General features: G+C 47.8%; 1 protein-coding gene across 3 annotated transcripts in view; it reads left to right on the top strand.

Annotated features, from left to right (window-relative positions):
- The window catches only part of TRAF7 (TNF receptor associated factor 7), a 183,420-nt gene that overhangs the window by 90,381 nt on the left and 67,245 nt on the right, over positions 1–25,794 (top strand). For 2 of the 3 annotated variants that reach the window (XM_086940486.1, XM_086940485.1), the window contains exons 6-8: positions 13,334–13,450; positions 13,545–13,637; positions 25,550–25,583. In XM_086940486.1, coding sequence (XP_086796612.1) covers positions 13,334–13,450; positions 13,545–13,637; positions 25,550–25,583 — 244 coding nt within the window. Of the gene's footprint in view, positions 1–235; positions 326–13,333; positions 13,451–13,544; positions 13,638–25,549; positions 25,584–25,794 lie in introns of those variants that run through there. The other variant, XM_086940487.1, reaches the window with a different exon arrangement.

The raw sequence follows: 25,794 nt of genomic DNA, 5'->3' as shown, positions 1-25,794 counted from the left end.
CCCGCCCCCCACAAAAAGTGAAACAGGACAGGAAGCGGCGCCGCGGAGCTCTCGTGGAATTGAATGGGAGGAAGTGAGCGCGTTTCGGCAGAGAGGAATCTGGCAGAAGTCAGCTGGAGAGGGGACAGGCCGGAGCCCTCAGCCGAGGCTGCGAGGGGCGGCCCGGCCGTGCGTGGGGGCTGGGGTCCGTTCATGGACTGCGCGCCCAGATGCCCCGCGCGCCATGGAGGCGCTTTACCTGGGCACAGCGCGGCGGTGGTGCGCCTGCGGGGGCTCACCCAGTGATGCTTTGAGGTGCCGGTGATGTCCCTGGAGGAGATCTGAGGTTTGGAAACACAGTATTTATTTCCGGCTTTGGCTGGTCTGATGCCTTCTGGTGAGACGGGGATCCTACGCCCAGCTTTGTGGGGACACAACTGAGTGGAAATAGAGGGTGTGTTTCTGTGGACTGCACAGGATGGGGGAGAACGATGCTTGGAGCTGGCAGTGCTTGGTGCCAGTTACCCTGCCTGTGCTCGCGGACTCTTCTTGGGCTCCATAGAGCGGGTTCAAGAAAAACCGATCCGCGGCTTTGCCCCACGGTAATATCGCGTCAGTTCTCTTTAAGCGGTGACACTTCGAGGCGCTGCATCTTTGCGCCTCTAGGCCCTCTGCTGCTGGGAGGCCAGGCGCCAGCTATCGATCCTTTCACACGCAGGCTCCGCTTCAGATCCTGGATCCGCGTGCATTCCGTCCAGTGCTTTCCACGTGCTTCGAGGCGCTGCGTCTACCTGCGAGCTGTAGCATCCGACTGGTCGCCGGTGTCTGGTTTGTTTCCAGGTACACAGTGGGGGGCTGGGGTTCGGATTCCTGTCTCCGGGACAGGCTATGACGCGGTAATAGGCAGGCGGGAGTCTTACGTCCATGCTGCCCTGCAGACCCAGGGCCCTTCTCTGCACATAGAGCCGCGGGTGGCACCGAGGCAGACATTCCAGAGCCCTTGCCAGGGTGGGGGGCTTATAGTACCGCAAGACCAGTGGGGTTTGGCCACGCCTATACCGTCAGACTTTTCCCCTTTTACACATTTAAGGAATAGTTAAGCGTATAGCAGGGGCGGCTGGTGACATTTGAAAGAGGTGGGGCGTAAACTAATTTGCATATTGCACCGCAGCGATCGAGCGCAGCGAGCGAGCCCGAACCACCTTGCATCCATCCATACATCATTCATGCATCCACCCATCCATCCATCCACCCTGCATACATCATTATGCATCCACCCATCCATCCATCATGCATCCGCCCATCATGCATCCATACATCATTCATGCATCCACCCATCCATCCACCCAACCATCCTGCATCCATACATCATTCATGCACCCACCCACCCATCCATCCATCATGCATTAATCCAGCATGCATGCATCCAGACATCATTCATGCATCCACCCATCCATCCACCCACCCATCCTGCATCCATACATCATTCATGCACCCATCCATCCATCATGCATCCACCCATCATGCAAGCATCCATCGATACATCATTCATGCATCCATCCATCATTCATGCATCCATCCATTCACCCACCCATCCATCCATCCATCATTCATGCACCCACCCACCCATCCACCCATCCATCCATCATGCATCCACCCATCATGCATGCATCCATGCATCCATCCATACATCATTCATGCATCCACCCATCTATCCACCCACCCTGCATCCATACATCATTCATTCATGCATCCACCCATCCATCCATCATTCATCCACCCGTCATGCATGCATCCATCCATACATCATTCATGCATCCACCCAACCATCCTGCATCCATACATCATTCATTCATGCACCCATCCATCCACCCATCCATCCATCATGCATCCACCCATCATGCATGCATGCATCCATCCATCCATACATTCATTCATGCACCCATCCATCCATCCACCCATCCATCATGCATCCACCCATCATGCATGCATGCATCCATCCATACATCATTCATGCATCCACCCATCCATCCACCCACCCATCCTGCATCCATCCATCCATCATGCATCCACCCATCCATCCATCATGCATCCACCCATCATGCATGCATCCATCCATCCATACATCATTCATTCATGCACCCATCCATCCACCCATCCATCCATCCATCATGCATCCACCCATCATGCATCCATCCATCCATACATCATTCATGCATCCACCCATCCATCCACCCACCCATCCTGCATCCATACATCATTCATTCATGCATCCACCCATCCATCCACCCATCCATCCATCATCATGCATCCACCCATCATGCATGCATGCATCCATGCATACATCATTCATGCATCCATCCACCCATCCATCATGCATCCACCCATCATGCATGCATCCATCTATACATCATTCGTGCATCCACCCATCATGCATGCATCCATCCATACATCATTCATGCATCCACCCATCCATCCACCCAACCATCCTGCATCCATACATCATTCATTCATGCACCCATCCATCCATCCATCCACCCACCCATCCATCCACCCATCCATCATGCATCCACCCATATATCATTCATGCATCCACCCATCCACCCACCCATCCTGCATCCATACATCATTCATTCATGCACCCACCCATCCATCCACCCACCCATCCATCCATCCACCCACCCATCCACCCACCCATCCATCCACCCATCCATCCACCCATCCATCCATCCATCATGCATCCACCCATCATGCATGCATCCACCCATCATGCATGCATCCACCTATCCATCCACCCATCCTGCATCCATACATCATTCATTCATGCATCCACCCATCCACCCACCCATCCATCCTGCATCCATCATTCATGCATCCATCCACCCATCATGCATGCATCCATCCATGCACCCATCCACCCACCCATCCGCCGAACAATCATTAATGCACCCACCCTGCATCCATCCATCATTCATGTATTTACACATTTCTGCAGCAGATGCTTTAACACACTGAACTATCGCAAGTCATTTGTGCAAGCTAGTTTACTGGAACACCGAAAAACACACTCTTACCTTGCTGCCGGTCCCGCACACATCACAGGCTCACAGCGCCCCTGGCCAATCCTGGCGCCAGGGGCACAGGTACCCTCTCGCCCACAGCACGCCCATTAGGGCTCCTGATGGGCATGCGCAACGCCGCCAAAACACAAGTGCGCATGCGTGGGCACGGGTAAAAATTCACCCTCCGTCCCCACGCATGCGTACTTGTGTTGCCGTCTGTACAATCATGTCAATGAATCAACATGACGCCCGCCCGGCGGTCTAACGTCATGTTGATTCATTGACATGATTGTCATGAGGGAGCTGCGGGCGGCGTTGGGCAGGGGGGGCTACGCCCCCACGCCCCAATGGACGAACCGCGCCTGGCGTATAGCATTAAACGCCTTTATGGTGATTTAATTAAACAAATGCCAAATCTTTTTCGGTTATGATAGACGGGGGTTGTTTCTAGCACTCCGAATGAAATTTGACTCGTTGCACCTGTGCCTTCTTCCTGTAAAGTGCAATTTAATATATTTCAATAATTACTTTAATTGAAAAGTCGTATACCCAAGTTTTACCAATTACAAGTGGGTGAATTGATTTGGGATGATCCTCTTTGTAAGGTTTCATCCTCCCCATAGCTCAAATGAGTATTTATGTAGTGCCATGATTGAAATTGAGCTGAAGGATTATTGTGAAATGTTTAGACCTCACAATCATGCGGTGAGCTATGTCGTTTACAGGCTTCGTAATCATTGCAAACCTCGTTATTGTTGATTTAACCATATCGTTTATTTCACAGTAATTAATTAAGATGCATTGTTTTAAGATCTACATTTTATGTAACCACCCCCGTTCTTTGCGAATTGCGCAGGTGTTTCCAGATCTCGGATTATTCATCAGTCCCATTGTTTGCTAATTTCACCCGTTTTTAGAGGTCTCTGATTATTCATCAGTCCCATTGTTTGCTAATTTCACCGGTGTTTATCGCGCTTTGATTATTAATCAGTCCCACCCATTGTTTGCTAATTTCACCGGTGTTTATCGTCTCTGATTATTCATCAGTCCTATTGTTTGCTAATTTCACCGGTGTTTATCGCGCTTTGATTATTCATCAGTCCCACCCATTGTTTGCTAATTTCACCGGTGTTTATCGTCTCTGATTATTCATTAGTCCCATTGTTTGCTAATTTCACTGGTGTTTATCGTCTCTGATTATTCATTAGTCCCATTGTTTGCTAATTTCACCGATGTTTATCGCGCTTTGATTATTCATCAGTCCCATTGTTTGCTAATTTCACCGGTGTTTATCGGTCTCTGATTATTCATCAATCCCATTGTTTGCTAATTTGACCGGTGTTTATCGCTCTTTCATTATTCATCAGTCCCATTGTTTGCTAATTTCACTGGTGTTTATCGGTCTCTGATTATTCATCAGTCCCATTATTTGCTAATTTCACCGGTGTTTATCGGTCTCTGATTATTCATCAGTCCCATTGTTTTCTAATTTTACTGGTGTTTAGGGAGCTCAGATTATTCATTAGTCCCACCCATTGTTTGCTAATTTCACCGGTGTTTATCGTCTCAGATTATTCATCAGTCCCATTGTTTGCTAATTTCACTGGTGTTTATTGGGCTCTGATTATTCATCAGTCCCATTATTTGCTAATTTCACCAGTGTGACCACTGCGCCTCTCACGAGGCCGGGTCACCCCCTTGCTCCTGCTGCCTCCTGCTCCTGCCTAAGCCAGTGCCTGCCTGCCCAGCTCCTTGCCACCGCCGCCCCCCCTGCCACCCGAGCGGCCCAGCCACAGCTGGGCCGCCCGCCCGCCAGTTTTCCCGCCGCTGCCCCCCTGTGGCCCTGCCCACCTCCGGCCCATTGGCCGCCCAGCTGACCCGCTCTCCCGTCCTCCTTCTTAAGGGGACAGCCAGGTTTGCCCGGGAGTGACCACTGCGCCTCTCACCAGGCTGGGTCACCCCCTTGCTCCTGCTGCCTCCTGCTCCTGCCTACGCCAGTGCCTGCCTGCCCAGCTCCTTGCCACCGCCGCCGACCCCCCCCCCCCCCTGCCACCCGAGCGGCCCAGCCACAGCTGAGCCGCCCGCCCGCCAGTTTTCCTGCCGCTGCCCCCCTGCGGCCCCGCCCACCACTGGCCCATTAGCCGCCCAGCTGACCCGCCCTCCCGTCCCCCTTCTTATGACGCCCCCGACCCCCGCAGACCCCAGCCCACCCGCTGGACGTACGATGCCGCCACCCTCAACGCACTCAACACAGGCCGAATCCCGGGATGCTACTGAGCCACCTCGAGACGCACCCACGGACCCTTCAGCTGTCACTCCTGCAACTTCACCTGCATCCGGACCTGCACTACACCAGCACCCACCAAACCGAACACCAACAGCAACCACCTGAAGTGCATCCTGCTCAACACCCGCTCCGTCCACAGACACGCCATCGAACTCTGGAACCTCCTCGACACCACATCGCCAGACGTTGCCTTCCTCACGGAAACCTGGATGAACGCCTCCTCAGCGCCCGACATCGCCATCCCGGAGGGCTACAAGATCACCCGGAGAGACCGCGCCAACCAGACGGGAGGAGGCATCACCATCATCCACAGGAACTCCATCCGCATCACGACCAACAACGACGACACCCTGACAACCGCCGAACACCTGCACTTCCAGATCCACACCGACCCCAAGACCACCCTCAGAGGCACCCTCATCTACAGACCCCCGGGACCATGCACACAATTCAGTGAAGACATTGCCGACTTCATCAGCCCGCACGCCCTCCCCTCCGCTGAATACATCCTCCTCAGGGACTTCAACTTCCACCTGGAGAATAACCACGACCGCAACACCACCACCCTGCTCGACAACCTCGACAACCTCGGACTCAAGCAGATGGTGACCACCCCCACTCACTACGCCGGACACACACTCTTCTCATCCAGCAAGGACATCGCCTTCAGCCATGCCACCGGACTCCACTGGACGGACCACAGCTGCGTCCACTTCAGCTTCAGAAGGATCACGATCCACCACCACCAGCAACAGGTTGCACGAAGAAGCTGGAACAAGATCACGGCCGACCAGCTCGCCGCATCCCTGAGCCAGCACCCTCCCGCCAGCTCAGCGAACCCCAGCCAGGCCGCCGACAACCTCACAAAGTGGATCAGCATCTGCGCAGACGAACTCGCCCCACTGAGGACTCCGCCCAGCAGACCCGGCAGCAAGAAGGCCCCATGGTTCACCGACGAACTCAAGAGCTCCAAGAAGAACTGCAGAGCCCTCAAGAGAGCCTGGAGAAGAGACCCAACACCGGACAACATGACCACCCTCAAGCTCGCCACCCGAAAGCACCATCAACTGATCCATGCCACCAAGAGAACAGCATTCAAGGAGCGGCTGGACAACAACGCACACAACAGCAAGGAACTCTTCAACATCGTGAAAGAGCTCTCCAACCCCAATGCTGGAAACAACGAAATCACACCATCGAAAGACCTCTGCAACTCCCTCGCCTCCTACTTCCACAACAAGATCGCTGACATACACAACAGCTTCAGCACACAAGCAACGCTCCCCACGACAGCACCAACGCCCCCCACCACTACCCTCAGCGCCTTGACCCCGATCAGCACCGAAGACACCATCCGCACGATGAACTCCATCCACTCCGGATCCCCTACCGACCCCTGCCCTCACCACGTCTTCAACAAGGCCGACGCTGTCATCGCACCCCAACTGCGGGACATCATCAACACATCCTTCGACACCGCCACCTTCCCTGAGAGCTGGAAGCACGCCGAACTCAGCGCTCTACTAAAGAAACCAACAGCGGACCCCACCGAACTCAAAAACTATCGCCCAACTCGCTTCTCCCGTTTCCAGCCAAAGTCATCGAGAAGACCGTCAACAAGCAACTGGCCGCCTTCCTCGAGACGAATGGATCCCTCGACCCCTCACAGTCGGGCTTCAGGGCCAACCACAGCACCGAGACCGCCCTCATCGCTGCCACTGATGACATCCGAGCCCTGCTCGACAACGGAGAAACAGCGGCCCTCATCCTCCTAGACTTCTCCGCAGCATTCAACACTGTCTGCCACCGCACCCTAGTGCAGCGCCTCAGCAACGTCGGAATCCAGGAGAAGGCACTAGAATGGATCATCTCCTTCCTCGCTGGAAGGACACAGAGAGTCCGCCTACCCCCGTTCAGGTCAGAGGCCACCGAAGTCATCTGCGGCGTTCCTCGAGGCTCCTCGCTCAGCCCCACCCTCTTCAATGTTTACATGAGCCCCCTTGCGGCCATCGCACGCCAACACAACCTCAACATCATCTCCTACGCCGACGACACACAGCTGATCCTCTCCCTCACCAACGACCCCACCACTACCAGAACCAACCTTCACGAAGGGATGCAAGACGTAGCCGAGTGGATGATGACCAGCCGCCTGAAACTGAACTCAGACAAGACGGAAGTTCTCATCCTGGGCTCCTCGCCCTCCGCCTGGGATGACTCCTGGTGGCCCCCCGCCCTGGGCACCGCACCCAAACTGACAGACCACGCACGCAACCTGGGCTTCATCCTGGACTCCTCCCTCTCCATGACCAGACAAGTCAACGCCGTCTCCTCGTCCTGCTTCAATATCCTGCGCATGCTACGCAAGATCTTCCGGTGGATCCCCACCGAGACCAGGAAAACGGTCACCCAGGCCCTCGTCACCAGCCGACTGGACTACAGCAACGCCCTCTACGCCGGAACCACCGCCAAGCTCCAGAAGAGACTCCAACTAATCCAGAACGCCTCAGCCAGACTCATCCTCAACATCCCCCGACACAGCCACATCTCCGGACATCTGAGAGATCTGCACTGGCTCCCGGTCAACAAGAGAATCACCTTCCGTCTCCTCACCCACGCACACAAAGCCCTACACAACCAAGGCCCGAGATACCTCAACAACCGCATCAACTTCTACACTCCCACACGCCAGCTCCGATCGACCAGCCACGCCCTCGCCGCCGTCCCCCGCATCCGAAGAGCTACAACAGGAGGAAGGTCCTTCTCCTACCTGGTCGCCAAGACCTGGAACTCCCTCCCGAACCCCTCCGCCTGACCCAAGACCACCTCGCCTTCAGGAAGCTGCTCAAGACCTGGCTGTTCGAGCAGTAGCGGACCCCCCTCCCCAAGCGCCTTGAGACCCTCCGGGTGAATAGTGCGCGATATAAATGTCTTTGATTGATTGAGTGATTGTTGATCGGTCTCTGATTATTCATCAGTCCCATTGTTTGTTAATTATATCGGTGTTACCCAGTCTCGGTTTATTCATCAGTCCCATTGTTTGCTAATTTCACTGGTGTTTATCGGTCTCTGATTATTCATCAGTCCCATTGTTTTCTAATTTTCCTGGTGTTTAGGGAGCTCAGATTATTCATCAGTCCCACCCATTGTTTGCTAATTTCACTGGTGTTTACCGTCTCTGATTATTCAGCAGTCTAATTGTTTGCTAATTTCACTACTGTTTATCGATCTCTGATTATTCAGCAGTCTAATTGTTAGCTAATTTCACTGGGTTTTATCGGTCTCTGATTATTCAGCAGTCTAATTGTTTGCTAATTTCACTGGTGTTTAGTGATCTCAGATTATTCATCAGTCCCATTGTTTGTTAATTATGTCGGTGTTTCCCAGTCTCTGATTATTCATCAGTCCCATTGGTTGCTAATTTCACTAGTCTTTATATGTCTCTGATTATTCAGCAGTCTACTTGTTTGCTAATTTCACTGGTGTTTACTGATCTCTGATTATTCATCAGTTCCATTGTTTGCTAATTTCACTGTTTCTTGCCGATTTCGGATTAGTTATTAGTCCCATTGTTTTCTAATTTCACAGTTGTTTAGTGAGCTCAGATTATTCATCAGTCCCATTGTTTGCTAATTTCACTGGTGTTCTCGTTCTCGGATTATTCATCAATCCCTTTGCTTGCTAATTTCAGAGTGGTTTATAGATCTCAGATTATTCATTAGCCCCATTGTTTGCTAATTTCACAGGTGTTTAGCGAGCTCGGATTATTTATCAGTCCCATTGTTGGCTAATTTCAAGCTTGGATTATTCATCAATCCCAGTGTTTAATTATATCTGTGTTTACTGATCTCAGATTATTTATCAGTCCTATTGCTTGCTAATCTCATAGTGGTTTATAGATCTCAGATTATTCATCAATCCCTTTGTTTGCTAATTTCACAGGTGTTGATCGATCTCAGATTATTCATCAGTCCCATTGCCTGCTAATTTCAGAGTGGTTTATAGGTATCAGATTATTAATCAATCCCTTTGTTTGCTAATTTCACTGGTGTTTAGCGATCTTGGATTATTTATCAGTCCTATTGCTTGCTAATCTCATAGTGGTTTATAGATCTCGAATTATTCATCAATCCCTTTGTTTGCTAATTTCACAGATGCTGATCGATCTCAGATTATTCATCAGTCCCATTGCTTGCTAATTTCACAGTGGTTTATAGGTCTCGGATTATTCATCAATCCCTTTGTTTGCTAATTTCACAGGTATTTATTGATCTCGGATTATTCATCAGGCCCATTGTTGGCTAATTTCACCGGTGTTTATTGAGCTCGGATTATTCATCAGGCCCATTGTTGGCTAATTTCACCGGTGTTTATTGAGCTCGGATTATTCATCAAGCCCATTGTTGGCTAATTTCACCGGTGTTTATTGAGCTCGGATTATTCATCAGGCCCATTGTTGGCTAATTTCACCAGTGTTTATCAATCTCAGTTTATTCATCAGTCCCATTGCTTGCTAATTTCACAGGTATTTATTGATCTCGGATTATTCATCGGGCCCATTGTTGGCTAATTTCACCGGTGTTTATTGAGCTCGGATTATTCATCAGTCCCACCCATTGTTTGCTAATTTCACCGGTGTTTATTGAGCTCGGATTATTCATCAGGCCCATTGTTGGCTAATTTCACCGGTGTTTATTGAGCTCGGATTATTCATCAGGCCCATTGTTGGCTAATTTCACCGGTGTTTATTGAGCTCGGATTATTCATCAGGCCCATTGTTGGCTAATTTCACCAGTGTTTATCAAGCTCAGTTTATTCATCAGTCCCATTGCTTGCTAATTTCACAGGTATTTATTGATCTCGGATTATTCATCGGGCCCATTGTTGGCTAATTTCACCGGTGTTTATTGAGCTCGGATTATTCATCAGTCCCACCCATTGTTTGCTAATTTCACCGGTGTTTATTGAGCTCGGATTATTCATCAGGCCCATTGTTGGCTAATTTCACCAGTGTTTATCAATCTCAGTTTATTCATCAGTCCCATTGCTTGCTAATTTCACAGGTATTTATCGATCTCGGATTATTCATCAGGGCCATTGTTGGCTAATTTCACTGGTGTTTATTGAGCTCGGATTATTCATCAGCCCCATCGTTTGCTAATTTTACCTGTGTTTATGCATTATTTGCTAATGTCACCAGTGTTTGCAGGCTTTATTATTATTCATTCTGCTCTATTGCTTTCAGATTAAATCATCATTCCTTCGTGCCCATTTCTTTGCTGATCAGCTACATGGTATTAGCCACCGACTCTCGTTTTTTCAGATCTCGTTATTAGCCATTCAGCCTCGTCAATCACATCTCTTTCCTTAAACCCCGTTGTTGGGAGATCAGATCTGCACCAGTGTTTGCTACCCTCTTAGTAATTCATCTGCCGCATTGTGTAGAAGTCTTCGTTGAAACCCTTGTTTGCGGATCTCATTAATCACCCAGCTCCTTTGTTTGCCTAACTCATTATTATACATTTGGCCCCATTACTTTCAGATCTCATTATTTTTCACTGCTTCCCATTTCTTGTTCGTATCATCATTATTCTTCTTGAAATGCAGTTGTTAACGTATTTCACGATCATTCATTCTGGTCCACCGTTTTGTCATCTCAGGCTGTAAGCGCATGCACTGAATGACAAACTCCTTTTCTATTCAGCCCTATCTTTTGTGGATTTCCAAATCATTACTTTATCATGTATAGTTTGTCTTCATATTTCATCCTTATCTGTTGAATCTGGTCCTTTGCAATGGCATTATGCGTTCAGCCTGCTTGCTTGTGTATTTTGGCACCTTTTATATGAGCCCCACCACCTGCTGAGTTCAGTAGAATTCATTCAGGCCCGTTGTTTGCAGGCTCATAGTTACAATTTTGGCTGTATTGTTTGCATCTCGCAGTCTTTCATGGAGCCGCATGGTTGTAGATCTCAGGATCACCTTTGAGGTCTGTTGTTTGCTAACCTCACATTGTTTGCACATCTCATGATTATTCATCCCACCTATTGTTTGCTCCTATCGTTATTAGTTAGGCAGCTTTTGTTATATGCAGCTATACGTATCTGTATAAATATTGGTATTTATGTGGTGCAGATTTAGCAGGGGAAGCAATGGGCCTCTGAGCACAGAACTTAAGAGGTCCGCAGATCTCTTCATTAAGACTGATTTTTGTAGATTTCATTATCATATATTGAACCCCATTGTTTGCAAGCTACCCTGTCATTAACCAAGCCCTGTCGGTTTCCAAGCGGATTATTTAGGCTCCCTGATTGTAGCGCTCATTCGTTTTTTTTCAATCCTCTTGTTTTTGGGTCAGGCTTATTATTCATTTCGGAAGCTGCAGAAACAGTGACTGTTTGTTGCGCTCTCACCCTGTCTGTTACATGAGCAATTAGTTCATCCCCTTGTAAATGGAGCAGATGACAAATGAATCGATAAGTGATTTTGCTATCGGCTCTGGGTTATGGATGTTGTTATAGAGGCGGCTTCTTTGGAAGGCGGTAACCAATGACATATGCTGCCAAATTCGAAATGGCCGCCCAACCTTTTCCCTCCGTACAAAGTAAATTTGAGAAGCAACTGCTATTCTATTTTTGTTTGTGGTTATGTTTTTGAAATGTAGTAGAGTCCTCTTTGTGCTTGGAGACTTTGAAAATAGTTTTCATCTGTTGACGTTATCACATGGGTACTTTTTTTCTAGAAGTAACATAGTTTCAGGCACTGTTTCAACCCTGAGCACTCTACTTCCCAGCATCCATCCTCTCCCAAATCCTGTGCTTGTTTTAACTGGAGTTGTGTCTAAAGCGTAAGCAAGAGAGTAACCAAGCAATTGGGTGTATGTGTAAGTAAATGGTATTTGTATAGCATGAACCCTAGTCAAAAGGCAACAGAGCTATGTACATAGTAAAAGACAAACCTAGAGTCAACGAGTGATCAGAGAGGTAGCTGGACTGTGGATGGTTAAAGCTTTGTGGTGTAGTGTTCTATAAAGAGGCGCATCTTCACCTCTTTCCTAAATCGGAGAAGCTTTGGGACGCTGTTCCTGGTGGATACAGGGATGTTGTTCTTTAGAGATTTTATTTAGTTTAGCGCACATACCACCATGCTGATGTTCACTGGAAAATCAAGACTCAAGAAGACAGTCGAACACTTCTCACAAATGTTAATTATTAATTATAACTTAAAAAAATATTTGTATGAGGGAGAGGTGTGGGACATTTTCTTTGAAGTGCCCTTCTCTAACTTTAGTATGCAGGACTTTGACTCTACCTGGCGCTGCTATGCCAATAACCGCCTGAGGTCATTGTGTCTTCTTCTGCCTGGCTTGGACTCCATCATTTGTTTATTCTACCGACCTCTTTGTTTCTCTCCCTGCATACGTCCAGATGTGTTGGTAACTCTGCACCAAGCTTTGGCTCGTGACTAGGTAGCTCTGTGCTAGACCTATGTTTTGATAACTGTGCCTGAGACACTTGTGTAGGTGCCTTGCTACTAAGGTTTTTGTGTCAGCAGCTCCGCTTGGTATCACTGTGTTGACAGCTCTTATGTATTTGTAACTGCAAAAGATCATTTTGTCAGAAGCTCTACCTGAGCTTCTCCGTTTTAGATCCTTTTGTTGGTGGCTATGCATCTGTTGGAATATTTTCATGAGGCACTTTTGTTGGTAACTCTGCTTTTATCCATTGCTTTTATAACTGTATCTGGATCTTGTTTTGATGACTGTACCTATGATACTTTTTGGGTAAATTAATGTTGGTAACTACCAACAGTTCATCTGTTAGTAGTTCCACCTGGATTTCTTGCTTTCATTCCTTACTCTATGACTCATGCATTGGTAACTCTTTCTGCAGTTTTTATTTTAGTAGCTCTAAAGGGTGTTGGTTGTTCAGCCTGACACATTTGTTTTAGTAACTGTGATAGACATCTATTCTTCTAAGTGACTATTCTTCCCTCTTCTTTGTAGCCTCCAATCAGCACTCCCCGGCGGTCAGACTCTGCCATCTCAGTTCGCTCTTTGCACTCGGAGTCTAACATGTCTTTGCGCTCCACATTCTCTCTGCACGAGGAAGAGGAGGAGCTGGTAAGTGTCTAAGTGCTCTATGTTTGATACCTTTGAAGACATTGAGCTATTCAGGTGCTGTCCTCCCTATGCAGTCTCCTTGTTTCTTTTCCAGGAGCCCTTGGTGTTTTCTGAACAGCCATCAGTAAAGCTCTGCTGCCAGCTATGCTGTAATGTCTTCAAGGACCCAGTCATCACCACATGTGGAGTAAGGATCTTTTTTTATATTTGTCTTGGATGTATGTTGTAATGTGACTGATTCCCAATCACGTAAGTATTGTCATCTCACTACTAACGAATATAGCATGGAGGATTTTGAGTTTTATTTATTGTGTTGTGATGTATTAGAGTCTACTAACCTCTAGCACTGATAGAGTAATCCTGCTTGGCTTCCTAATTCCAGAAGCAAATCTGCCTTTTTTGTAGGGTAGCTCCAGATTTGTTGCCTTTTTCTGGACTCTAATTTTGTAGTTTAAAAAAAACTTTGTGCCCTTTAGCCTTGCTTAACAGGAATAACATGCCTGTGCTCCCCATTTAAATGTGGTTACATTTAATTACCCCTAATTGACATATTTACTGTGCCTATAATTCCCTAGCATATGGTATAGGTAATGCACCTGGGGTTTGGAAGTTAAATGCCACCTGTGGAATGCAGTACCTAGGGTTATATCCACAGGGTTAGCCTTAAAACATGGCTTTACGCTTGCCACAAATAGCCTGACCGTGGCAGCCTAAAAACCTGATATCAGATTTGCCTAAATAATTCTTTTTGGCAGGTGGGAACCCCTGCATTTAAATATTAGTGCATCCCTCAGTACACCTTGTTGCCTATAACGTAGTGTTGTCGGATATTGAAAGTGGAACATGTGTTGAATTAAAGTGGGCATGGTGCTCTAGTGATGAGCTATTTTGACTGGCTGGGCAGTAGCCGGGTCATAGAAAATGTCAAATTATTAAATTGTAAACCTGTAACTTTTGACAGAAACTGCTAAAATAGTTATTCAGAGGTTATTTTTCAAATCTATTACAAGTTTTCATGTTAGAATAGATTTTTAATAGCTAATAGGAAAAGTAATTTTTACAAAATTACTTTTTCACTGCCTGAAGCTCCTGAAGGCTTATTTGCATTGGCCTGCCAGCAGCTTCCCAGCAAGCGCTTGACCTTAATGAGGTGTGAAAACTGTTCTCACAGCAGAACAGTAGCTGAGGCTTGGTGACAGGAAAGACTGGATCTGTGGCATTTGAGCCCTCTCAGCCCAGGAAGGGCAGTTTGGGTGGACGCAGGAACTTCATTATGTTGAAAAAGACAGAGGTGAGGCCTTCCCATTCATATTTTAGTGCAAGGAGGTACAGGAAGATGGGAAAGGCTTTGTCCCCAAGGCCAACACAAGCCAGGCTAGCTCTCAACCCAGTGGCAGAGAAGCTACCCCCAGAACTGGTTTGGAGTGGACACATGGAGGGGACTTTTCATTTCCCAGGCGTAACTTCTGAGTGGGCATGTGAAATTTGCAGACGGTAGAAAGGTTTTGGTCATCTTGGATTTTAGGAGTTAGAATCCCTGTGGAATTATGCAGAACATTTAGGCAGGGTTGCATCTTGGGAATTTTTACCCCATTGGTTAGGAAGGAGCCATGAGTTTCCCCCCCACCCTCTAGGTAATGCCAATCATAAACCTGGCATACCAAGGCACCCTCCTCGGAACACTGTCTGTACCTTCGGAAGATCAGAAGAGGTTTGGACCTTCTATCTGACCTGAGAGGAGCCTTGAAAGACAGGACCTACTCCTTGTACCCAAGGCTAATAAATGTCAAGGAACAGTTGGTTGACCTGTGTGGATTGGGGGACACAATAAGGTGCAAGAAGCCCTATCCTGAAGTGAGCAGTTGCTCAGTACCAACTGCACCTGGACTGGACATTGTAGATGGCCTCCGCTGGAGTAAATCCTAGCCCCTAATTGCTGTCCCTGAGTTCCTGTGAGCAAATGACCCAGTGGAGCTGCTCCAAATTTTTCAAGGTGTCTGGAACATTTGTAGACTTCCCAAGATTATTTTTATTTATTTTTGAAGTTTTGTATAGCGCTAGCTGGACCTGAGGGTATCAGATCGCTTCACAGCAAATACAAATAAGCATCAAAAAGACAGTGTGGAAGGTAAATAAGGGCAGGGAGCATAGGCGGGGAAGTACAAGTCTGCACAGTAATAACATGAGCGCAATTTAGTAAGAGTCTGCATAGTGACCACATGCGCCCAACTACAGGGCGGAGATCGAGAGCGAGTCATCCGGGTCTGGGATCGTAGAAATAATGGTCTTTCAAAGTCAAACGAGGGGTTCTCGTTACGATCCAGAGCGCTCCAGCAAGAGGGCTTTGAGTAGAATTTAGAATTTCGGGAAGGAGGCGATCATTCTGATATGGGGGGGGATGGAGTTCCATATCTTGGGAGCATTACCCGCAAAGGACTTACTAGATGTTTTGTGTTTCTGTGATTTCAGAGGAATGAGTAGGAGCATGTTGGAGCTTCTAAGGTTCCTAGACTGACCGTCCCTTTTGAGTTTGGTGTTCAGATATTCTGGTTTGCCTGTATGCAGGGCTTTGTGTGTGAGGCAAGCTGTACGGAAGCTGGCTCGTTGGTCAATAGGGAGCCACTTCAGATCCTTGAGAGCCGAGGCGATGTGCTCGTATTTCTTTGTTACCGTGACCATTCTTGCTGCGGCGTTGAGGGTAGTGGTCAGAGGTTCCAGTCAGAGTTGCAATGCCGTAGTCAATTCTGGAGAGCACCAGTGCCTGAGTGGCCTGTTTCAGGTCTTTCGTGGGGAGGAAGGGTTTCAATTTATAGAGAAGTTTCAGGTTAAGGAAAGCACTTTTGGCTGTTTTTGAGATGTGTTCTTTCATGTCCAGTTTGGGGTCAAGAGTGATCCCTATGGATTTTATGGAGTTTGTAGGTACGAGAGGAACATTAAGGGCGTTTAAGGCTTTGAGCCATTCTACTATTTGGGGGTTTTCATCTTTATTCGAGATGAGGAGCACTTCTGTTTAATCTTCATTGAGTTTGAGGTGGTTGGATAAGAGCCAATGTTGAACCTCTGTGAGTGTGCCGTTCAGTTTGTGGATGTCTGCGATCGAAGTGGTTTCCAGATAGAGTTGTGTGTCGTCCATGTAGAGGTGGAAGGGGATGTTGAGTTCCTTAGAATTGATGTGAGGGGCTCCATGTAGATGTTGAAAAGTTGTGGTGAGAGTACTGACCCCTGTGGGACTCCTCTACTAATGGGGAGGGGCTCAGATTCCAAGCTTTAAATTTTTATTCTTTGTGGTTGTTGAGAAAGGAGGAGAACCATTTTAGAGCCGTCTTTTCCAAACCTGCTCTTTCCTGGAGGACATTGAGTAACAGGGTATGATCAACTGTGTCAAACGCAGGCGAGAGGTCTAAGAGGATGAGAAGGCTACATTGGTTGGAGTCGAGCGACATGTGTAGATCATCCAGGATATTTAGGATTGCGGTTTCAGTGCTGCAGCCCTTTCTGAACCCTGATTGGTGTGGGTCGAGTAGATTCGTGTTCTCTAGGTGTTGGGTTAGCTGTGACAGCACACATCTTTCCAGAATTTTCGATAAGAGTGGAAGGTTCGAGACTGGTCTGAAGTTGTTCATGTCCTTGGGGTCAAGGCCGGGTTTTTTTTAGGAGTGGTGTGACTTGACCTAGTTTAAGGCAGTCTGGAATGGTGCCCTCGCTCAAAGAGCTGTTGATGATCTTGGCCCAAATTGGGGCTAGAGTGAGCTTCAGGTCTTTGGTCCGTCTCGGGGGTAGCTGATCAAAGGAGTGTGACGAGGGTTTAGCAGTGGCTATAAGATTGCTTATCGCTTCCACCTGGATAGGCCGGAAGGACGACCATCGAATAGCTGCGATTGCTGGCCTGATGTGGATAGTTGTAGGGGGGTGGGACTCTGTGTGGGAGGAGGGCATAGCGCTGAATGATCGATCAATGTTGGCGTTTTTTTCGGTGAAAAAGCTAGCAAAGTTGTCACAGTGGGATTTGGACACCGCCATGCTGGTTATCACTGGAATGGAGGTTTGGTTCCTGATGATCTTGAAGAGTTCTTTGGGGCGGTTTTTAGCATTGTCTAGAGCAGAACAGAAGAAGGATGACTTTTTGCTCTTGATATAATTATAGTAGATGTTGCGTGCTGCCTTGAGTTGGTCCCGGTTGAGGGAGGTGGGGTTGTTCCTCCTGGTTCTTTCCATGGATCTTAGGTGTCTTCTTTCTTTGTTAATGTCCGTAGAGAACTAAGATCTGGAGGGACGCTTCTGGTTTTTTTTAGTTTCAGAGGTGCCAGCTGATCCAGGACAAGCTCCAGGTTGGAATGGTAAAGCGAGGTGAGTTCCGAGGTTGAAAGGAGCTCCGTCGAGTTCGGGAGGAGTGAGCTAAGTCCATCTTCTAGCTTGTCAGGGGGGACTCTAGATATGTTTCTGACCCACTTGGGGGAGGTTTGAGTAGGTAAGAGGGATAGAGCCGAATGGTTGATATGAAAGACGATGGCGTGATGGTCTGACCAGTCCACCGGGATGATGTGATCAATCGAAATTGCCTTTTTGTCCGCAATGATTGCATCCAGGATCGCTCCTCTATGGTGAGTTTCCTCTGAACAGTGCTGGATCATATTGTAGTCTTGCAGAAAGGTGGTGAGAGATTGGATGAGCGGGATTTTGGTTTCATTCCATCTTAGGTTGAGGTCGCCCAGAATTATTCTGAAGTCGCTATTGAGAGCGGCTTGAGTGATCAGATCCGTCAGCTGAGCGCCAAATTCGGTAGAGTTTCCTGGAGGATGGTAAAGGAGAAGGCATTGAAGTGGGCTGTGGTAGGGCGAGTTGAGGTTGACTGATTGAGAGGTCGCTTTTGTGGATGATTCCTATTCCGCCACCTTTGTGAACAGGTCTGTCTTTGTGGATAATTGAGAAACCAGGCGGCACCAGCGTGTCCATGATGGGGAGGGATAGAGTGTTTAGCCACGTTTCAGTAATGAAGGCTACATCTAGGTCATGGGAAAGGATGGTTTCGGCTATTTCCGTAGCATGTTTGACGGCGGATCGGCTATTGATAAGCATACAGTTAATGGGAGGGTCTTCATTCGGGTTCGGGTTGTCAGGATTAGCTCTGGGTAAGGAGGAGAGATAGGCTGGGGGTCTAGCGACTTTTTGGTGGGGTGGGCCCCTCCCCACTCCAGTGATGACTTGAATTGAGGAGAAGGGAGAAGGGTATAGGGGTTGTGCCTGGGCTGGCTGGTTAGGAGGGGGTTCGTAAGATGAGACGAGGGTGCTCACTTCCTGGGGGCAAAGGTAGGGAAAAGTTCTTCTAGGACTGTCAACTCGTGACCCAGTCCGGTGTTTAGTGAGTGGAGGCCGGGAACCTGGGGGGGGGGCAGGGACCCGATAGGGGGCAGAGAGTCATTCCTAATGGGAGGCGGATGGAGGTGGGGTGGTGCGACGTGAGGGGAGGGCAGCTGGAGTTTCTCTAGGGAGGATAAGGTTTCCTTCAGGCCATAAATCAGGGTAGTGATTTGCGCTTTAAGACGGCCAAGGCGTTGCGTCAGCTTGAGTGCTGTGGAGAGGGGGGAGGGAGGGAGGGTGTAACTGAACCTTGAGTGAGAGGGGCATTGGGGCAAGTCGCTATTGGGGGGGAGAGAAGGAGGATCAGGCTCCGGTTTAGAGTTAGATTGTGAGAGGACTAGAGAGGGAGCGTGGCTTTGGGGCGAGTTACTGTTAGGGGGATAACAGGAGTGGGAGGATCTGATTTGGGTTTCGAGTTCGGATGTGCGAGGGCTAGAGAGGGAAGAGGGTTTCGGTCCCTTTGGAGGTGATAGTTATCTTCACTAAGGGGGACGGTGTGAGCTAGTGAAGTGGGGGTTGGCGCAGGGGGCTGTGACTCTGAGTTGCTAGGTGGTCTGGGATCTCTACGGGCGGGAGACTGAGAACTGGGAGTGCATTGGAAGACGTGGGGTGGAGGGTTGGTAGTCGGATGGGAAGGAGGGGGGGGCAGAGTTCTGGAAGGTTGGGTGAAAAGGGAAGGAGCTGGGGGTTGGAAGGGAGTGGGGGGCTGGGGCTGGGGGAGACGTATGACTGGTGTGGTGACTAAGCACGGGGATGGGTACGTTGAGGTGATGGAAGCATGCTCCATGGATTTGGAGTTTGTAAGGAGCCACTGGGGGGGAGGTGACTGGCTGGTGAGGGTAGTGAGCAGTCCCCGTCTTTAGATTGGGCAAGAGGGAGTCGAAGAACTCTAGGTTCTCGTCTTTCGCCTGAATTAGAATGGTGCCATTCGCGAAAATGGTGATGGAGATGTCTCCGGACAGGTACTGTTGGTTCAGGGGGAGATAGTTAGTTTCCGGTTGTGTTCAGTGAAGGTGGTTTTGGAGACAGGGAGGAGTGAGTTAAAGATGGTGACCCATAAGTCAGGCCTGATGGTATGGAAAATGAAGTCAATTTTTCTCTGCCCTCTAGATGAGCAGTGGTAGGTGTCCACAATTAGTGTTTCGGGGTGTTGCCTAATTAAATTCTGTTGAAAACGTTTTTTTGCTTTGAAGGAGAGATTGTGTGGGAATGTTATAGCGTAGGTGTTCTCTCCAAGTGGGGACAAGTGGTTGAGTGACGGGCAGGGAAGCGTGTCCAATTGCACGGCCGGAAGCATCCTAGTAAAACTAGGGGGGACGTGGGACCTCAGGTGGGGAGGTCTGTAGGTGGGAGTCTAGGAAGGCAGCCGAATGTCTAGGCGGAGGAGGGGGGAATAGGAGGATCGGTCAGGGGGCCTCTCTGCGGGCGAGCCCGGAGCTCCAGCAGGAAGAAGCCCTCGGCTTAAATGGGAAGCTTAAATGGTCAGCACAGAGATCAGGAAGCCCCTTTGAGAGGGTAGGAGCTACGGCTGAGTGACCTGCTCTTGATCTCCCTGGTCGCGCGGGGTGGGGTCGAGTTGAAGGAGCGGGGGCTGTCGCTCAAGTGGTCGAGGGGGAACGCGACGGGCTTCTAGCTCCTTGGACGGACACTTGGAGTCTAAACAGGTCGACTCTAGCAGTCGGGCGACCCACCTGTCTAGCTAGCTTAAGGACGGCGGGCGTGGCGGAGCGTTCGTTGTAGGGACAGGTGACACCTGGGGAGTGAGGCCGCTAGGTAGCTGGAGTGTCCGGCGTTGTCAGTAGAGGGTGGACTTTGCTACAGAATCAAAATAGAGGAGCTACGCCTGAGGCCACCAATGCACCTTCATTGGGAGAGGAAATTCCGCCTCTGAGATAAAGCTCCTTGATCTGAGGAATCGGGCAGAACCTGTCTGTTTTGGCGGCCACCTCCTTAGCTGTGAGGGGCACCTCGTGGCACAGGTGACGGATTTTGAGGCAACTTCAATTGGATACAGCTTCAGGTTTGCCCCGCTGGAGGACTTTGAGCTCCATACAAAAAACTAAGTCAGAAGGTAAAACCTCTGACTGGGACGAACTCGCTTGGGATACTCAGCCAGCACCCCAATGTGCTGGCCTGGAAATTGCGGCTAGGCCACAGTCTACTACTTTATAGGTTATCATTGATGCTTAGTGCTTTGACATTATTTTCCTAAAACTTTAAAAATTCATATCTCTGGTTTCCCTAATTGTATTTTATTGTTTTGGTGTCATTTTGTTTATTAAAATGTACTTTAATTTGCTAACATACTTTGGGATTTTTATTGTTTTATGTTATGCCTTTATCCCTGTTTTGGTATTTTATAAATTCTTTATACATTGCCCTAAGTAAAGCCAGTCTGTTCCGTGTGCACAGCTTCCAGGGGTTTCAGCTCAGGTTAGTTTGATAGAGCGCGCAGTTCACCCGGGTCACCTTTTTCCCAATTTCCACGCACTGGGCCCTGGCGTGCATACAAATGACAGTGTTTTGCGTGAACCGGGTGATTTTCCACACGCTACTATGAGTAATTCGGGGGGTGACTCTCACACCACTTACTATTCATGTACCTGACTTACCACAGGCACATTACTCCTGATGGATCAGGAGCTAGCAGTGGACAGGCAACAAGATTCCTAACCAGGAGTAGAATTTTTATACACTTGGTACATTTATCCACACTTTATAATGTATAATGACCACAGACACCTGATGGGTTTTCAAAGTTTATATAAAGAATTTTTAGAATGAATATGCCAAGATAATGAGGCAGATACAAATCAGTACATCAATAATCCGAATTAAAGCCACAATGTAACTATGGATTAGGGCAAGTACCATTAGAGTATTTAGGGAACACTACAGGGTAGGAGCATTAAGGAACATGTTATTCAGCACAGGCTTAAACTAAGGTAAGGGACGTGAGAAGGGCCTAACATGTGCACTAATATTCTTATTCTAAACTTTATGCTATTCTTACTAAGTTCACGGCAACCATGCTAAAGGGAAGGGAAAATGGAACACACTAACATAATATGACAATTTTAATAATATCCTACAGGTAGGGAGAGAAGTGGAACATCACTAATAAACAATTGCATATAAATCACTTTAAAGGTGATAGGGCAATATCACAGGCAAGAGTGCTTTATTAAGAAGAGGAAAGGTGAGAGTATAGTCAGACGGACACCCACATAAAATATTTACCTAGGACTGGAATGAAGACTAACCCTGGCCACGGGTCAGTTGGGACAGGCTCGGGGACAAGGACCCTCAAGGATTCAGGAATACCAAAAGGTGAGCAGGTACAGCTCACGGACAGTCAGGACAGGATACCCCTCAGGATTTGGGTCAGGACTGGGCTCACCATAGGGCACGACCAACACCTGCAGCCTCGGATGCAACGCCTGCGTTACCCCCTCTCTGCACGGAATCCGCCAATAACCCCGATTGGGTTTTCGAATCTCCCAGCAAAGTGCTTCGCCAGCACTTAGGACTATTTCCACCCCTTAGAGTTTTGTGGAAAGTGTGGACAGAGTGCTCCGCAGCGCTCTGTATCAATCACCTATAGAGTTCGTAGGGTCAGTGACAGGTCTGCTACTCGGACAAGTCGGACAATTTCTCTAAGCTAAACTAGACTAGTTATACTCTTTTGGGACCCCTAGACCACCCACAAATGTTGCAAGTGACAAGTTCCCAACTTATGATTGGTCAGGAGAGGTGGTTATGTCATGGTTACCACCTATAATTCTGTGTTCCCACAATGAATATTTAATTTTTCATACCCGCCCCTTGCGTTCACGTTCCCAGGCATAGGAATATGGAAAACAATGAGAGTGTACAGCATATAGAAACATTGTATCACAAGTTAGGTAGATATCAGCATCTTCTCCCATGACCTAGGTAGGTTCCCAGGCGCATCTTGCTTCAGGAGCCAGCTGGCTGAGTTTTGCTTCTGCGCAGTTGGGTTTTTCCCTCATCACGTGTGCGGGGAGTTTACAGGCTTCAAAATGGATTCCATCTCCCGACCCCAGCCCATGGATGCGTAATACATGAAAAGTAAGCGAAAACAAATTAGAAACACAGACAAAATGAATACACTGTATACCAGGTAATGCTTCACTGCACCCCTTACTTTATAATATCTATAGCATTAAGGTTAATGCGAAAAAGACAGATATGCAAAAAGCAGCAGGAGTGGGCAGAGAGCATGGTTAAATACAAGCGGCCATTTTCAGTAACAATGCGCATGAGCAACAAAATCCCTCCAAAATGCGAGTGCGTCACATCACGTGGGTATGACCGACGCATGCGCAGACTGGATTTTCTGCGAAGCGGCCATTCAGTAGTGCAAGCTTTGTTATTACGGAAAAACACATAGGCAAGCCTCCTAGGGACACCCGCGTGTTGGGGAAAAAGGCGAAATAAATGACGGACAGGTTGAATTAATATTATTACAAGTTAGGCGAGGTTCTTGAGTAAGAGCAAGTCGCTTTACGTGCGAATCCTTGCTCCATCAAGTTTAGTGACTTAGGGTTTCATCCTGACAAGTTCGTGTCAATATTCCTTGATGTGGGAGATCACACATCTAAAATAATAATCCACTATCTTGTACAGATAATTCAGTAGTCTTGTGACAGTAATGTTGTTTACTACTTGGTGTGCAATGTATTAGTTCTGCTGTGAAAGGACTCACAGAGGCAAATCAATCTTCACTGAAAACAGCCTGGAATTGCTTGTAATCTCAATTAGGGAGTACCTGGTATAACAATTCTGGGTGGATTGCCTCTTGATGCATAGTTAATCCTAATTTGTATAGGGTTGATCTGATAATGGCATAGAGAATTGAAAAAATAATGGACTGGACCCTGACCCAATTGATTACCCATCACAAAAATTATTTTCAGAATCCCATTTGTCACTTTTTGTGCTAAGTGAGTGTCTTAGAAGAAGGGTTGTACCCATACTTTGGTCCTGACATTGTCTTGCCATGGGATTCAAGGTTCACCTCTACGTATTCAAAAACCATTGCGGGGTTGCATGTGTTCCTGTTCTGAGTGGACCTGGCCTAGCACCTAAGCCTGATTTGCATATGTTTATCCCTGTATGTAATGACACAGAACAAATTACAGGAATGCAACCAGAGTGATACCCTGTGACTAATTACAATTTTCTATCTAACCTTGCACATACTGGAAACATCTAATTTGCAATAAATTACAAGGGCCACAACAAAATCAAATTTTGATCTAGAGCAAAAGAAAAAAACTGGAAGCAGCAAAGGACAACAAGAAATTGAACACATCCCTTCTGGGAGTTTGGGTATATATAACATGGCACCATTCTGTAGGCATACTTGAGGACTGTGAGGAACATCCTGGAATACTGGGTGTGAGACGTAGAGTCACCACGAGCAAATATCATGGCATAATGAAAATGGATCCTCAGTGAGCCATGTGACTGGCGATGCAAGTCAAGTGAAACCAATATGGATAATAATCCGAACTCCATTACTTGCGACCTAGAAGTATCCACTGTTGACCCATCAGCTTCTGAGTGAAGGTCACCACAAGTTTCTGGTGCTTTAGTTCAACTCTGTTATTTAACAGCTATTTAATAGTTTACATTCACTAAAGCAAATGCATATGTGGACAAGGAAGTAAGCTACCCCTCACGTCCTTGTTGAATATGTCCATCTGACCACTTCACAGGTTTGACGTCACAAACGCATGGTGCTTGAATAGAGACCATGATCAACCACACTTAATTCACAGAGGATACCAGCATTGTATTCAATTTAACTATTGGAGCATTGTTCATCATTGTGCTGCTTTCAGGTTCTTTGGAGTAGTTTCTTTAATTTTATAGAAGGCTAAGTCACCAGAATTTTCAGAAGTGAATGGCAACTTGATTCCTCCTGTACATTAAGCAGCTTACCTGTTTTTTCCTTGTTTTTATTGTTTACTTTAAATTCAGACAAAGCTGTTGGAGTCCACTGTGAGGTCAGACTACCTTTTTTTTGGTGAAAAATCTTTTTTTGTAAAAACTTGGCTCCATAACAGTGCACATCAGTCAGCATCGGAGGTACATTGGCAGATACAGGTAGATTCAATCAAGAAAAATACCCCCCCCCCCCATCGCCACCCAAAGCAGCCTACCCAGAACAATCACTCCCTCGTGAACACCCCAAATGCAAAAAAACACCTTTATCACCTCAAACTAATCCTCCCCCACGTAGTCAACCACCCCAACCCGCATCTTCTCCAACCCACCCATGTCGTAATACGTCCAGCTTTCTCCAAGGTAGCGGTCCACAGAGCCCCATGGGAACCCACAATTCCAGTATACACATTTCACACAGGAGGCATATTAACATTGGCATGTACCCTATTAATCCATTGTAGGTCCAGTCTGGGTGCCCAACCACTCCCCCCTGTAGCGCATCCACGCCGCCCATATTCTCTCCCATTTCTTGGGGCAACCTCCGCTTTTATAGATGACCTTCTTCGCCCTCTGGCACCAGTCCAGGTCCTGCTCAGACTGCCTTTTTAATCTAATGTTGCAACAACAATATTAGTATTAATAAGCCAGAAAATCGATATAGACTGATTTGGTTGCAGGCACTGGTTGGGCCACTATGAAGATCATATTGTGCTCTAACATTGTCAAATTAATGTGTCTAACATTTGTTTTTCCACTTCTCCACAGCACACGTTTTGCCGGCGATGTGCATTAACCTCTGGTAGGTACCATCTTTGGAACTGACCTCCATGAACTAGAATAGCAGAATGTGCTGAAGGATAGATTCCTATTCAGTGTTTGTGTATGGCGGTGGGGTGGGGTGTGGTGTGGTGTGAGGAGGGAGCGGGGTGTTGTAGGTCTATACAAAGGTTCCTTTGCAGAGTAGGGTAGGTTAAACCAACAGAAGGCGATGGGTCGAATGCCTTCTGTTA

This window comes from Lissotriton vulgaris, chromosome 10 (assembly GCF_964263255.1).
Source record: "Lissotriton vulgaris chromosome 10, aLisVul1.2, whole genome shotgun sequence".
NCBI lineage: Eukaryota > Metazoa > Chordata > Amphibia > Caudata > Salamandridae > Lissotriton > Lissotriton vulgaris.
This window is presented reverse-complemented; position numbering and strand designations above follow the sequence as displayed.